Here is a 14406-nt window from a genome sequence, read left to right on the forward strand (position 1 = left end):
CTGGCCCCTGGGAGGGGCTTAGGACACAGAGCTGAGCCGCAGGATGAGACAATCGGCCCCTCCCGTCCTCCCCACCCGGGGCCTGGGCCCCTGACCCCAGGCCTTCCCAGCCCCAGCAGCTGGGTGTCTTTAGCAGAGGTTAGGCTGAGGGTGGGGGGCAGGGGTGGGGTGACCTTCGTGGCCATCTTGGCCCCTGGGGCCCTCAGGCAGGCAGCCGGAGTGGACCCCAGAGGCCCCGAGGGGACCGACCCGACTGGCATAGTCCGGGCCGACAGGGTTACAGACCCTCACTGCCCTGCCAGGCGAGGCCTCTGCCAGAAAGCGGAGAACACAGGGCTGTCCCAGCGCCAGGGACGTTTTCGTGCTGAGATGCAACTCTCTGCTCCTGCCACCTTCTGAGCCCCCTGCCTCCCTGGCTGGGCCGGTGCTCAGAGGACCCAGCTGCTCCTGCAGGGTGACCGGAAGACAGGATGGGGCTGGAGGCAGGACAGGGGTACAGGAAGTGCCTTTCTTGGAAGTCTGCACCAAAATAGTCTGTTCTGTCCCTACTCTGGGTCTCAGTGTCCCACGGGGGGAGATATGCGTCACCAAGGAGACCCTCGCCAGGGAGGGGCCTGAGCTGACCTTAATCTGGCATTTGCTCACAATCCTCCTCCCCTCTCCTACCCCCGCCAGCCCCCACCAAGCCTGCCTCGGGCTCTGCTCCACTTTGAAGTCCTAACATAAATATCATGTCTGCTTGGGTTCCCCTTCCCGGCCTGGTCACAGCCCCCAGACCTGGCTTCCACCCCAGCTGGCCCTGGGGGTGCTTGCTGGGGGGAGGGGAGGGGAGCCTGGACCACCCAGGGAAGGTGACGAGCCAGAGACGCCGGAACAGGAGTGGGGAGACGGGGCGAGACACCAGAGACGGAGAGGGAAGATAGGGAAGTGGACAGAGAACAGAGGGACAGACTCCAGAGACCAACAAGGTGACCATCTGGGGACAGAAGAGACAGAGAGACCTCAGAGAGTCACAGGAGCTGCTGGAGATTCCTGACACAGAGAGGAAAGAGAACCGAAAGAGTGGGAGGGACAGTGAGACGAAAGATCCCTGGGGCAGTGAGGGGGCAGGAAGACAAGGGAAAGTTCCAGGGTGAGGGTGGAGACAGGGAGGCTGACACTGAGGTAGCAGTGGGAAGGACGTGGTGGAAAAACATCTCTGGTGAGAGGGTGACTAGCCATCCTTGTTGGCCCCGGGGCTAAGGGGGTCCCCAGCATCTAGGACCTGCAGTGCGGGAGAGTCCTCAGTCCTCAGTCCCGGGACTGGTTGGTCATTCTAGGGAACAGGCCTCTGCCAGATGCCTCAGGGGCCACAGAATCCTCACCCACAGTTACCCCGCCCAGCCGTTGACGAGGAAGCCGCAGCCAGGCCAGGGCCAGGATCTCCACGGAGCCTCACAGCCAAGGGGCACAACAGAGGAAGGACAGGGTCAGCGAGGGCCAGGAGAGCAGCTGTCCCCTCCTGGGGTCCCCAGACTCGGGTGCAGTCCCTGCTCTGCCTCCGCCCTGTGACCTGGGGCAAGCCTTGTCCCTCTCTGAGCTGTCAGGACACTGAGCAGAGCAGCCGGGCCCTTCCAGCTCTGAGGTGGGCTCCAGGACTCCCTTCCTTGGGGCAGATGTGGCCAGAGGTTCAGGTCAGGCATCTGCCAGGAGAGGGACCGGGGGCCTAGCTGTGCCCAGGGCGGACGATGTTTCTCCCCTCACAGGTGGGGGCCTGTGGGGACACACGCGCGCATCACCCGGCTGTGGATACCCTCAGCAACGCCAGCCCCACGCCAGCACACGCACTCACGCGCACGTGGCCACGTACAGGCACCCGGGTACACACACAGGCACACCCAGTCTCTCTCCAGGGTGGGCTCCACCCCCCAACCTCCCACCAGCTGTCAGAATCCCTTTCCCCCCAGGCCTGGACCACAGACACCTCTTCTTCCTGGGCCCCACCTTCTCCAAGCCTCTCTCTCCCACCCCCTTCCGCAAGTCTCTCCCATCCAGAAGCACCCAGGGTGCGGCACCAGCACGTGGGGAGGGGAAGGAGGCCAAAATCGCTGCCCTCCCCCCAGGCTCCCCTCCCTCCCCACTTCTGCCCTGGGACCTCCCCCACCTCCCCTCCTGTGGCTCCCACCCAAGACCAGGCGCCTCCTGCCCACCAGTTGGCCCTTCCTCTTGCCAGCCTGAAGGCTGGGGTGGTTTGGGAAGAATTTAGAAATGGAGGGAGGTGGGGGGATGGGGACAAAAGAAAAAGGAGGAAAGGAGGTGATTTGTATACAAAGCAATGTGCTGGCTCAGCGGCAGACCGTGCCAAGGTTCTAGGACGCCTGCCCAGGGGGCGCCCCCCAATCATACTCAACCCCCCCATCCCGGCTGTTCCACTGGGCTCTCTTCAGGCCAACCCCTCTGCAGGCCGCCTGCACCCCCACCCCCACGGGCCCACACATTGCATCCAAAACCACTGTCTGGCTTGTCCCAGTAGCTGGAAGACAAGGCTCCTTCTGGGGAAGTGGGCTTCTGTTTTCATGCCTGTCTCGAGGTGAGCTCTCCTCATATGGGCCATGATCGGAGCAGAGAACTCCAGCCTCCCAACCCACGCTGTGAGCAGAGCTTGGCGTCCTGAGCCGTCTCCACCCCTGCTGAGAAGACCCAGTGGCCTCAGGCCCCAACAGAGAACACAGACTGTGGTGACAGAGAAGCATCACACATGATTCCCGCCGGTGGTACAGCCCAAGCTGTCCTCCCCTCCCGGACTGCGCGCCTACAGACCCACAGAGTCGCGTTCTGAGAATGCCACCCATCATGGCGCGGCTCACCATGAATGAGCGCAGCTGCCCGGGTCCCTGTCTCCAGCCGCGCATCTAAAATCTCACCCACACACCCACACACTTAGCCACCCATCCGTCCATTCACTTACTCCTTCCCACATCCATCCGCTGTCCCTCTGTCCACCCACCCATCATCCGAGCATGTATTGCATGGATTAGCATCTTCTCTGTGCTGTGGGGGAAGTCAGGCTCAATGGAGCTGCCAGAAAGGGTAAGACCTCAACCAGCCCCTCTCTGTCCCCTCCCCCCACCCAGGTCCCCGTTGCTGTGCCTATTGCAATCCCCCCCCACCCCCCACCCCCACCCCCCGCCCGGGCTCAACTCCACACCTCCCATCCCGGATGGGAGCAGGGGAATGCTAGTCGCCTACCTGAACTAGGTACCTAGGTGCAGCTCCAAGCCTCATTCTCAACCCACCAAACCTTTAGCTTTGTGGGGGTCAGAGGTGCCCACCCGGGCTCCTCTCTACTACCCCCCCCTCCTCCCCCCTCCTCATGGCTCAGCCGTCTCTCAACTCGCAAGTCAGCCCAGCCACACCATCTGGAATTTGGCCTTTGACCCTCTGCCTCCTGCTTCTCCTGCCTGCCCTCCAACCCTTCACCCCAACTGAGGCCGGAGTCCTGACCTCTGATCTGACCGGCCAACTGGCCAGACGGCTTGCAGCCTCCCCTCAGACGCCCCAGCAGCACGGGCCATTGCCCGAATCATGACTGGGCCCGCCACACCCTTGGATCAGGCTCCGGCCAGCCCCTGAGGAGCCTCCACAGGCTGCCTCCCCCAGCCCGGCCCGCCCTGCTGCCCGGCTCTCCAGCCAGCTCCCTCCCCTCTCCCAGACTATTGCAACAACTTCTTAACTGGTCCCTGGCCTCCAGTCCCCCCTCCACCCACCACACACCAGCCACAGGGAACTCCCATCATACCTCTTCCCCATGGTCCCCATGATGGAGGCCAGCCTTTTAGGGGTAGCTTACTGCCATCCAATCCAGGCCTCTGCCCCCTTTCTGACGTTGTCCCTTCACTCCTGTCCCTCACTCCAGGCTCAGTGGAGTCCTCTGTATTCTCCAAAGGCATCTTGACCTCAGCACTTTGTCTAGGATGCCTCCCCCCATCCTCTCGATGCCATGCCCAGCTCTCAGACCCTGCTTGATGGCTCCTCGGGGCACTGCGGCAACTAGAGTACTGGGATGAGCCAGGAGGCCTTGGTTCTAGTCCCAGCCCTGGCACAGACTTGCTCTGAGACTCCCTGGGCCTCAGTGTCCCTACCTGCAAAAAGGTTTACTGATTCCCAGGGATCTCCCAGTTCTGAAATGGCCTGACTTCTGGGGAAGGCTGGGTGAGTGTGGGGAGCAGGTGGGCTTTCCCTCCACACAGCCTCATTCCCCCAGCATGGCCCAGGGCCTTACCTGAGCCCCCTTCATCCATTGATCTGACAAACCCCGCTGAGCAGCATCTAAGGGCCAGGAACTCTCCAGGCCCAGGGGATACAGCAGGGAACAAGACCATGACGCTGCCCTCACGGAGCTCACGGTCTCCTAGGACAAGAGTTCTCCACTGGGGGTGATGGAGTCCCCAGGGGACATAATATTTGGCAATGTCCGGAGACATTTTTGATTGTCCCAACTGCAGGGATGCTACTGACATCTAGGTAGAAGCCGGGGATACTGCTAAACATCTTACAATGCACAACGCAACCCCTCAAGAGACAGACATGTACCTGGTAAGTTTCAGACACAGCCACGAGATGAGGCCAGATAGTTGGAGCAGAAGAGCGAGTAGGGGAAGAGGGGCGAGAAGTTTGAGGGCAGACCACATCAACCTGGAGGCCATGGCCAAGGCGTTGGCCTGTCCTTTGAGTGAGACAGGGGCCCGAGGGGTTCTGAGCAGGAGTGACTAGATCCGTCTTAGGTTTTAAAGAAATCCCTCCTGCAGAATGGAGAAGGCAAGACAGAGACCAGAGGGGAGGCTATTGCAAGAACCTAGGTGGAAGGTGACAGTTGCACAGGCCAGAGGAGGGTGGCAAAGAAGGTGGTGAGAAGCAGTCAGGTTGTGGATCTATTTTGAAGGTGAAGCCAACAGGATTTGCTGAGAGATTGGACGTGGGGTGTGGGAGAAAGAGGAGTCAAGGATGATCTCAAGGCTTTGGGCCTGAGCCAAAGGAAGGATGAACTACCCCATATTGACTTTCCTCTCATGAGAAGGGGGATAATTCTATGCACTTCACAGACGTGGACCCTGAAAGAATGACCTTCCAGGCAGATAGCAAGCTCTTCAAAAGCCCGGGTTCTCAGGGGGACGGGCCATGTCTGCAGGGCCAGCCCTGGCACCGCGAGGTGGTTAGAAAAGCTGCCCTGGTCCCCACCCCCGACCCAGATGATGTGCTCAGAAGACTAAGGAACATTTGCCTCATGCTTTGCAGCTGACAAAGCACATTTGCAAACACTGAGTGCTATGATACAATAGCCCTGCTGAGCTGAAAGGCCCTGACACACTACCCCATTTTGTAGATAAGAAAAACGGAGACCCAGAGAGGGTCAGTGACTTCCCAGCAGTCACACAGCACATCAGTGGCAGAGCACTGAGGGCCAGAACCGCTCCTCCATGCCCCGTCCCCCAGCTCAAACTTCTGCCAAGAGTGCAGTGGGTGTTCACGGGTTAATCTAACAACCAGCTCCCCGGGGACCGGCCTGGATGATGGGCTCAGTGCACATGCCTCCAGAGGCCTCCAAGAGGGGCGGGAGGAGGACCCTGGCCAGGCCCACGCAGCAGACTCCGGGGGCAGGGAGGGCTCCACACATGTGACGCCTGTGTCACATACACACGTATGTGTCGTTGTGAACCTCACGCCCATGCATGGCCTCTCACCAGTCCCCTCCCAGCCGGCCCTGCTCACCCTGAGTGCAGCCTAGCCCCCGCCTGGCCCCCTCCCCCATGCACCCTGCCCTCTTGCAGCAGGAGCCCAGAGAAGCATTTCCTGTTTGGGGGCTGCCTCCTCCCCCTCTAAGCCCAGGTTCCCAGGGCCCCAGGCTGAGCAGAGGTGAAGGGAGGGCAGCGCCCCCCCGCCCCCCCTCCTTCCCCCACACACCAGCTGGAACCAGGAAGCTGAGGAGTGGGGGAGGTTGAGGCAGGAGTTTAGTATATAAATGAGGGTTTGATGATGCCCATGCCCACGTGATCAAGGTGGTTTCCATTCAGGGCCTGCACACGAATGCGAAGGATGTCATGCGTGAGGACATGTAGAATGCCACGCCACTTAAGTATGTGCGTCTAAGGGGGTGCGCGTGTGCAGAGCTGGGATGAGGGGACGGTGCTGAGAGAGGGCTCCTGTGTGGGGAGAGGAACGCACGCACGTGTGTGGTGTGAGGGGCGTGAGTCAGAGCGACTTTCCACATGTATGATGAGCAGCTGGGCCCAGAGACAGTTCGCAAGTGCGATGGGGTCGGTGTGTCCGCAGCGGATCTCGGCGAGTCTCTGGATAGGGACCTCAGCTCACCACCAAGAGCCCCAGACGGCGCTGGGGTTTTCTGAGGGTCTTTCGGCCCGCTGGGCAGGCATCTCCCCCTCTCCTCGACTCCCAGTCCGCGAGCTGCACCTCCCCCCGCCCCCACCCTCCAGCACCCCCCACCTCTGCCCCCGCCCGACCGCTTCCTGCTCGGGCGGCCCCGAGGGAGCGGGAGCAGGGAGCTGGCAGCGGCCCCAGCCCACTCCTTACAAGGCCTGAGCCCGGCCCAGGACCGCCCCCGGCCCGCCCGCCAGAGGCCCCGGTCCCACCCCCTGTCAAGAGCGTCCGCGGGCCGGGGCTCGGGCCAGTCGGGGGGCGTCGCGATGCTGCTGCGCCTGCTGCTGGCCTGGGCGGCCGCGGTGCCCACGCTGGGCCAGGCCCCCTGGGCGGCCGAGCCCCGGGCCATCTGCGGCCCCGGCAGCTGCTACGCGCTCTTCCCGCGGCGCCGCACCTTCCTGGAGGCCTGGCGGGCCTGCCGCGAGCTGGGGGGCGACCTGGCCACGCCGCGGACCCCCGAGGAGGCCCAGCGTGTGGACAGCCTGGTGGGGCCCGGCCCGGCCAGCCGGCTGCTGTGGATCGGCCTGCAGCGGCAGGCCCGGCAGTGCCAACCGCAGCGCCCGCTGCGCGGCTTCACGTGGACCACGGGAGACCAGGACACGGCCTTCACCAACTGGGCCCAACCAGCCACAGGGGGGCCCTGCCCGGCCCAGCGCTGCGCGGCCCTTGAGGCCAGTGGAGAGCATCGCTGGCTCGAGGGCTCGTGCACGCTGGCCGTCGACGGCTACCTGTGCCAGTTCGGCTTCGAGGGCTCCTGCCCCGCGTTGCCAGATGAGGCGGGCCAGGCGGGCCCTGCGGTCTACACCACGCCTTTCCACCTGGTCTCCACCGACTTTGAGTGGCTGCCCTTCGGCTCTGTAGCTGCTGTGCCCTGCCAGGCTGGCAGAGAGGCCTCCCTGCTGTGCGTGAAGCAGCCCGAGGGCCGCGTGGGCTGGTCTCGGGCCGGGCCCTTGTGCCCAGGGACCGGCTGCGGCCCGGACAACGGGGGCTGCGAGCACGAGTGTGTGGAGGAGGTGGATGGTCGCGTGTCCTGCCGCTGCGCCGAGGGCTTCCGGCTGGCAGCCGATGGGCGAAGCTGCGAGGACCCCTGTGCCCACGCCCCGTGTGAGCAGCAGTGTGAGCCCGGTGGGCCGCAGGGCTACAGCTGCCACTGTCGCCTGGGTTTCCGGCCGGCCGAGGATGAGCCGCACCGCTGCGTGGACACGGACGAGTGCCAGATCGCCGGCGTGTGCCAGCAGATGTGCGTCAACTACGTTGGTGGCTTCGAGTGCTACTGCAGCGAGGGCCACGAGCTTGAGGCCGATGGCATCAGCTGCAGCCCTGCGGGGGCCACGGGCGCTCGGGCTTCCCACAACCTAGGGGACGAGTTGCTGGACGACGGGGAGGACGAAGAGGATGAACACGAGGCCTGGGAGACCTTTGACGGTGGCTGGACAGAGGTGCCTGGGATCCCATGGATGGAGGCCACGCAGCCACCTGACTTCGGCCTGGCCTACAGACCTAGTTTCCCAGAGGAGGGAGAGCATCGGATGCCCTACCTGGACCCCACCTGGCCACCCCCACTGAGTGCCCCCAGAGGCCCCTACCACTCCTCGGTGCTCTCTGTCACCCGGCCTGTGTTGGTCTCTGCCACACGCCCCACACTGCCTTCTGCCCACCGACCCCCCGTCATCTCTGCCACCCGCCCGCCCCTGGCCCCTCAGCCCCCCATGATCCCTGCCAGGCACCCAGCTTTGCCTCCTGACCACCAGTTCCCCATGATCTCAGCCAGCCGTCCAGATCTGCCCTCTGCCCACCAGCCCCCCATTATCTCTGCCACTCACCCAGCACGACCCCCCGCCCACCGGCCCCCCATCATCTCAGCCAGATACCCTGAACTGTCCCCTGCCCACCAGTCCCCTGTGTTTCCGGACACCCATGTCACTGACACTCAGACCACCACTCATTTGCCTCAAATCCTTGCCAGCCACACCCCTCTGGTCACGACTTCCAGCGCCCATCAATCCCTTGTCTCCCCAGATGTCCCAGTCCTTAAAGCCCAGGCCACTCACTTTCCCATTGCCTCGACGGTCCAGCCCCCTCTGACCACTACCTCCAGATCCCCTGTGCCCCCTGCCCATCAAGTTCCTGTACCTGCTGCCACCCGGCCCCCGGCCCTCCGCACTACCCTCACCTCAGAGCCCCCTCAGCATCCCCCTAACCAGACTTCACTCACCAGCCCTACACGCCCCCATTCCAAACCCCCACAAGTCCCAAGGGAAGGTGCCCATGACCGCAAGCTGGCCCCATGGCTGCCCTCAGCAGCCCCCACAGCAGCCCCGACAGCCCCGGGGGAGGCCAGTCTGGCAGGCCACAGCCGGAGGGATGACCGGTGGCTGCTGGTGGCTCTCCTCGTTCCAACGTGCGTCTTCTTGGTGGTCCTACTCGCACTGGGCATTGTGTACTGCACCCGCTGCGGCCCCCACGCACCCAACAAGCGAGTTACCGACTGCTATCGCTGGGTCACCCACGCTGGGAGCAAGGGCCCAACAGAACCAGTGCCCCACCGGGGCAGCCTCACGGGGGTGCAGACCTGCAGAACCAGCGTGTGATGGGGCGCAGCCCCCCCTCTGCGGGGTGGGGGGAAGGGGCGTGCGTTGGACACATGGCCCAGGCTGCACCAGGGACTCATGGGAGCTGCCCAGCTGGACAGAGGGCTTCCTGCCCCCACCCCGGACCCAGCCAGGCTCCTCTGTCAGTCAGCTACCAGACTTGACTCTTGGGGACTCTGCTCCCTGGCCCAGCACTCAAGACTGAGGAGACGCCGAGGCCCCCAGGACCTCAGGGGGTGGGTGCTGGGGTCTTCTCCAATAAATGGGGTGCCAACCTCACCCAAAGTTCCTGACCCCCATTGATGTCTGAGGGGAGGGTCTGGGAGGACTCAGCAAAAAGAGGGGACCTTCCTTCAGCTTGTCTGGGCCCAAGGAAATAAGGTAAGACCCCCTAAGGGAGAGTATGCTTCAGAGATTCTCAGGTAAACAGGAGCCCAGAGAGGGCAGAGCCTTGCCTACAGTCACACAGCGAGCCCAGGAGTGGGAGGTTTGGCATGGAGAGAGTTTCATATTTGTTCCTTTTTTTTTTTTTTTTTTTTTTTTTAACCAAAACTCCAAGAAAGTGAGGCTGAATATGGGGGAGAATTCTAGAATGAAGGCTTCTGCTGAACTGGAGCCAAACTGGGATTTAGGAGTCAAAGGTAAACTCTGGGTCTGGTGATTCTGGGGAGTGAAGGGAGTCTAGTGGGTGAGTTTCTGTCTTCTGGTACCTCCTATTCTGTGCCCACAGGCTGCCCAGAAGTTGGTGGCTGGGGCCCAGGGTCACTCAAGGGTGCTACCATTCCCTTGGTTTAGGGGTGTTCTGAAGGTGCCCTTCCTCCCTGCTCTGGGGAGTAGGTGGGAGTCTGCCTAGCAGGCCGAGATGGGGAGAGCACAGAACCTGGGAGAGATATCCCATATCCAGCTCCCTTGGCAGGCTTCTGAGTAAGACCTTCCAGTCTTGGGTCACATTTTGCCCTTCTCCATGTGGGTGGTGCTGGGACAGAGAGAACCCAGGAGACCAGAGCTTGTGCAAGTTGCTCCATGCTGAGGTGTCCCATGAATCCAGAATGGGATAGTCAAAGCCTGGGGGAACCTGGCAAACTCCATCATCCTGGGCTCACTGCCTTAGGGACCCGGAGAGGCGGGACCTGGGCCAGGGAGGCGCCGGTTCCCACTGCCTCTGTAATTTTTCAGTTGCAGTCTCTAAGGGGCCTCTAATTAGGACAGAGCAGAACCACCACGACCACCCAGACAGGAGAGGAGGGGTGCCCTATGCCACCCTCTGGCCCCAGGGCCTGGGCCTGGGCCTGGGCCGGGCCCCAGGGGACCGGTAGAGGAGGGGCCATAACTGGGGACGAACCGGGGGCCGTGGAGGGGGTGGAGGGAACGCTACGCACCGCCCCCGGTCCCCGTTCTCAAGTTCCCCTAACTCAAACCAGACGCCCCCGCCAGATCCTGCCCGAGTTTTTAACCTCCGAGACTCCGCTGGAGAGATTCGATGCAGGAGAGTGAGGTCGCGGGGTGGTCCAGAGGCCCGGGTCTGAGAAGGAGATGTGGGCGCATTCTAGGGGGTGACAAAGCCTGCCAGGATGGGACAGACTGGAGCTCCCTCCCGTGACCCTGGGCAGGGGATCCAGAGCGCCCCAAAGGCAGGAAGGAGTTAAATGCACTGCTGTCGGAGGGAGGGGATGGGAGTGGGGAAGGGGGCCCAGAGCCGGCTCTTTGTCATCCCGTAATGAGCAACAGATGCGGAGCTGCGTGCGGGCCTAAACAGACTGCCTCCCAGGGCAGAACCCCCGCCTGCGCCGAGCCCGGGCTCCGCCCAGACCCGGAGCTGTGTCGTAGGCTCCGCCCATTGACTCTCAGACCCCGCCTCAATCAGGCGCGAAACTCTCCTGCCTACAGACCCCGGCACTGTCAGATAGGTCCCTCCTAGTTACGAGCCACGCCCACCCACTGCTGTCACGGCACCCTCTCTGCGGGATCTCTTCAGAGGCCCCGCCCACCAAAGCCACAAACCTCTCCCCCTGCCAGCTCAGAGATTCTCGAAGAACTATTGCCCCGCCCCTCTGCTCTATCCGCTCCGCCCCGGCCGAAGCGGTAACGATGGCCCCGCCCACCAGGACCATAAGCCCCACCTTCTCAGGGAGGCCTGGGCAGACGGGCAGTTCTTAATTAGTTCCCGCTTTCAGGAAGTATAAACTCCACCAAGAGTTTACACTCTCTCCTCACGCCGCGTAGCGTGCCCAACCCGACTGAACCACAAGCCCCGCCCCTCTTCGGAGCTTGAGACCCAGCTCAGCGGTGCAGAACATCCCGCAGAGCCTTCCCCCAAGTCCAGGAGACCTGCAAATTCCGCCTTCCCGTGGTTATGCGTTGCCCTTAAGAGCCTCGTCGGGCTTCGCCCCCAGCTATAAGCCCCGCCCCTCGCAGTTTTAAATGATAGGGGCGGTGTCCAGGACCATCTCACTGGGGAAAGCTCCGCCCACATACAGCTGCTAACACCCTTACTTCTCACTGAGATAACGGCCCACCTACAGAGTCTTCGGGTCCGCCCACTAAGAATACTCACAAACCCCATCCCTGAAGATCCCTTAAGTCCCGCCCACCCAGAGCGCCCCCTGTTGGGGGCTCTGAGCACAAGTACCGCCCACACAGAGAGCGTAGCCCCGACTTCTCTCAGGCTCCACCTACTGTGAATGCATAGCCACGCCCACCAACACGTTCCACCTTCTCGGGACTCCGGGGCCCAGGACTCGCCTTCTGAGTATGCTCAGACTAGTGGATCCGAACTCCTGTCCCTGACCAGGATGCCCCTGAACCTAGCCCTGGCACCCTCTCCTTCCCTACTCACGGCTTGCGGTCGTCTAGATTGCAGGTTCTCTGGGGGGAGCTCCGAGACGAGGTCGAGAGTCCGGTGGATGGCGTCGATGAATGGGCCTTTGGCGCCACCTGCTTTCAGCGCCGGGACTTGCAGGCACCGGGAAGCCCGGCCCCTCTCCCAAAGCACACTAGGGTTCAATAAATAACTTCCTTAAAGTATTTATTACGTGTTTGTGTTATTCAAATACTGGCCGCCTTGGCAAATATTTGCCCCCAGACCGGCAAAATAGCAGATCCACTCACGTGTCCTCCATCATATTTGGAAGACCCCCAAGGAGGCCTCTGTGAGCAGAGGCGGCCCCTGCCAGTCTTTGCAGTGGCGGGTGGGACTTTAGCTGTTCTTTATGGACGAATCCTGTTTCCCAGGGGTGAAAGCACAAACTGTCACCTAAATTGTTAATGTTGGGTGCTCCCCTCCCCCAACCAGCCCTCCAAACTGTGGACACGTTCCTCAGGGGTGTGTATTTGGCAGGAGGGAGTGGGTTCGGGCTCAGAGACCCTCATGTAGAAGCTGAGAGTCACAGTTTTTGGAGCAGGATTGATCTCAGCGCTCATCACTACATTTGAAAATATTCCCTTGCTCACTCCTGCACTAGACCGGGGCTCCAGGAGTCAGTGCCAGGGGCTCAATGAACTGTTTTTCAAAGGTTATTGGGACAGACTGGGGAGCTGAGGTTAAAGAGGGACAGAACTAACACCTACCGGATTCCAGCAGGTACCAACACCCAGCTAGACACCCTGCGCTAGGCATTTGGTGGAGCCACCCCCCAACCAACCCAAAGCCTGGAGAATAAGATGCTTTCCAGATGAGATTCCGACGCAGGCGCCCTGGCCACTATGAATGGGAGTAGGATTTGGTGGCAAATCATAGTGAAAATAATAATGAGAGCTTGCAGCAGCTATTATATGCCTAGTCCTATTCTAAGGGCTTTAAATGTCTTCACCCATTTGAGGCCCGTAACAACCCCCATGCAGCGAGTGCCATTCTCACCGTGATTGACGGACGAGGAGGCCGAAGGCACTTCAGCCTGTGTGCCTCGTGTTAAGCCACCGCCCCATTTGACCAAGTTAGTAAGTGGAGGTTTGAACCCCAGTAGATTCTGTGATCTTCATCCCTGGAGCTGAGCCAGGCCACAGTGACAGCCATGTCTCTGATTAAAAAATTCCCACCTCGGGGCGCCTGGGTGGCGCAGTCGGTTAAGCGTCCGACTTCAGCCAGGTCACGATCTCGCGGTCCGTGAGTTTGAGCCCCGCATCGGGCTCTGGGCTGATGGCTCAGAGCCTGGAGCCTGTTTCTGATTCTGTGTCTCCCTCTCTCTCTCTGCCCCTCCCCCGTTCATGCTCTGTCTCTCTCTGTCCCAAAAAAATAAATAAACGTTAAAAAAAAAAAAAATTCCCACCTCTCAGGGGACTTGCTTTTTTTTTTTTTTTTTAAGTCAATACGTTTTTACTTAGGGCATTTTACGTGATTCCTTCCGCTGCCAATCATCTTAGCTCCTCCAAAGTCAGAATCGGAATCTTCAAAATAGCCCTTTCAAGGAGAACTTTTGTTCAATCCACAGTTCACTGTCAGTCCACAATTCTTTCGGGTGGGCTTCTTTGATCTCCACTCGAATACGGACATACTTCAGAAATCTAGTTCTGTGAATAAAGAAAACCACACACATATCTCTGAGGTGTTCCCAACGATGCAGGTCTACAGAAAAAGCCCCATCGGGATTGACCTTGACAGAGGGAACTTGCTTTCAGCCAGAGGCTGCAAGGTGTAGCCTCTTGGGCTGATTGTGCTGTGATTTGGGGGCAGTAGTGGGGGGCGGGGGTGGGATTCGTGACGTCTTCCTAACCCAGGAGGGGTCAGCTGTGATTCTGGCGGAGGATTCTGAGGTCTGTGACCTTGTGGGATGCAGACAAGAGGGGCGGAGTCAGGTCGTGGTGCAGTTTTAGGGCATCTGGTGGTGGCCATGCTTTAGCATGGTTTTGGTGAGTTCAGGGATTTAGTTCTTCCTGGGAGTCAGCTAGTAGTGACTGAGGACAGTCACCCCGCACCAGACAGCCTTGCTTTGATTCCAGCTTCACTACGTGAGGGCTGGGGAACTCTGAGGCAGGGTCTCTGGTGGCTCGATGTTTGGCTCCTCATTTGGAAAAAGGGGCATTCTAAAGTGTCAACCAGAGCCACACTAATCTGGCAGAGAGAAAAAGGACTCTTTACGGGGAGCGTCAAGGTTTCCTGCTGGAAGCCAGTGAGCAAGTTCAGGGTGGTTGCACGAACCTGCTACGAGAAGCTCCATCTGCCTCGGCTCGCACCAGAGAGCCCTGAACACAGGGTCCAGAAACTGATCACAGGAGAGCTGAATCGGCAAACACTGAAGTCCCAAAACCATCAAATTCCCATGGCAGAGGCTCTTGAACCCCCTGGGTTCACGGTATCTGAGTACCTCCGTGAGATTTTCCCGACACCCCGGGCCGAAACAAAAACCAAACCAAAACAACAACAACGACAAAAAAAAAAAAAAAAACAAAAACCTCTAACAGGAGC

The 14406-nt window shown here is 60.6% G+C and overlaps 1 protein-coding gene across 1 annotated transcript; it reads left to right on the forward strand.

Moving 5' to 3' along the window:
* The first annotated feature begins 6643 nt into the window (after window positions 1-6643).
* Window positions 6644-9290, forward strand: CD248 (CD248 molecule). Its single transcript, XM_086676840.1, has one exon. The coding sequence runs from the start codon at window positions 6681-6683 to the stop codon at window positions 9003-9005; it is 2325 nt and encodes a 774-aa protein (XP_086532966.1). The 5' UTR covers window positions 6644-6680; the 3' UTR covers window positions 9006-9290.
* Window positions 9291-14406: the final 5116 nt, after the last annotated feature.

Source organism: Puma concolor, chromosome D1, assembly GCF_028749965.1.
Source record: "Puma concolor isolate L17-30 chromosome D1, mPumCon1.1.hap2, whole genome shotgun sequence".
Lineage (NCBI taxonomy): Eukaryota > Metazoa > Chordata > Mammalia > Carnivora > Felidae > Puma > Puma concolor.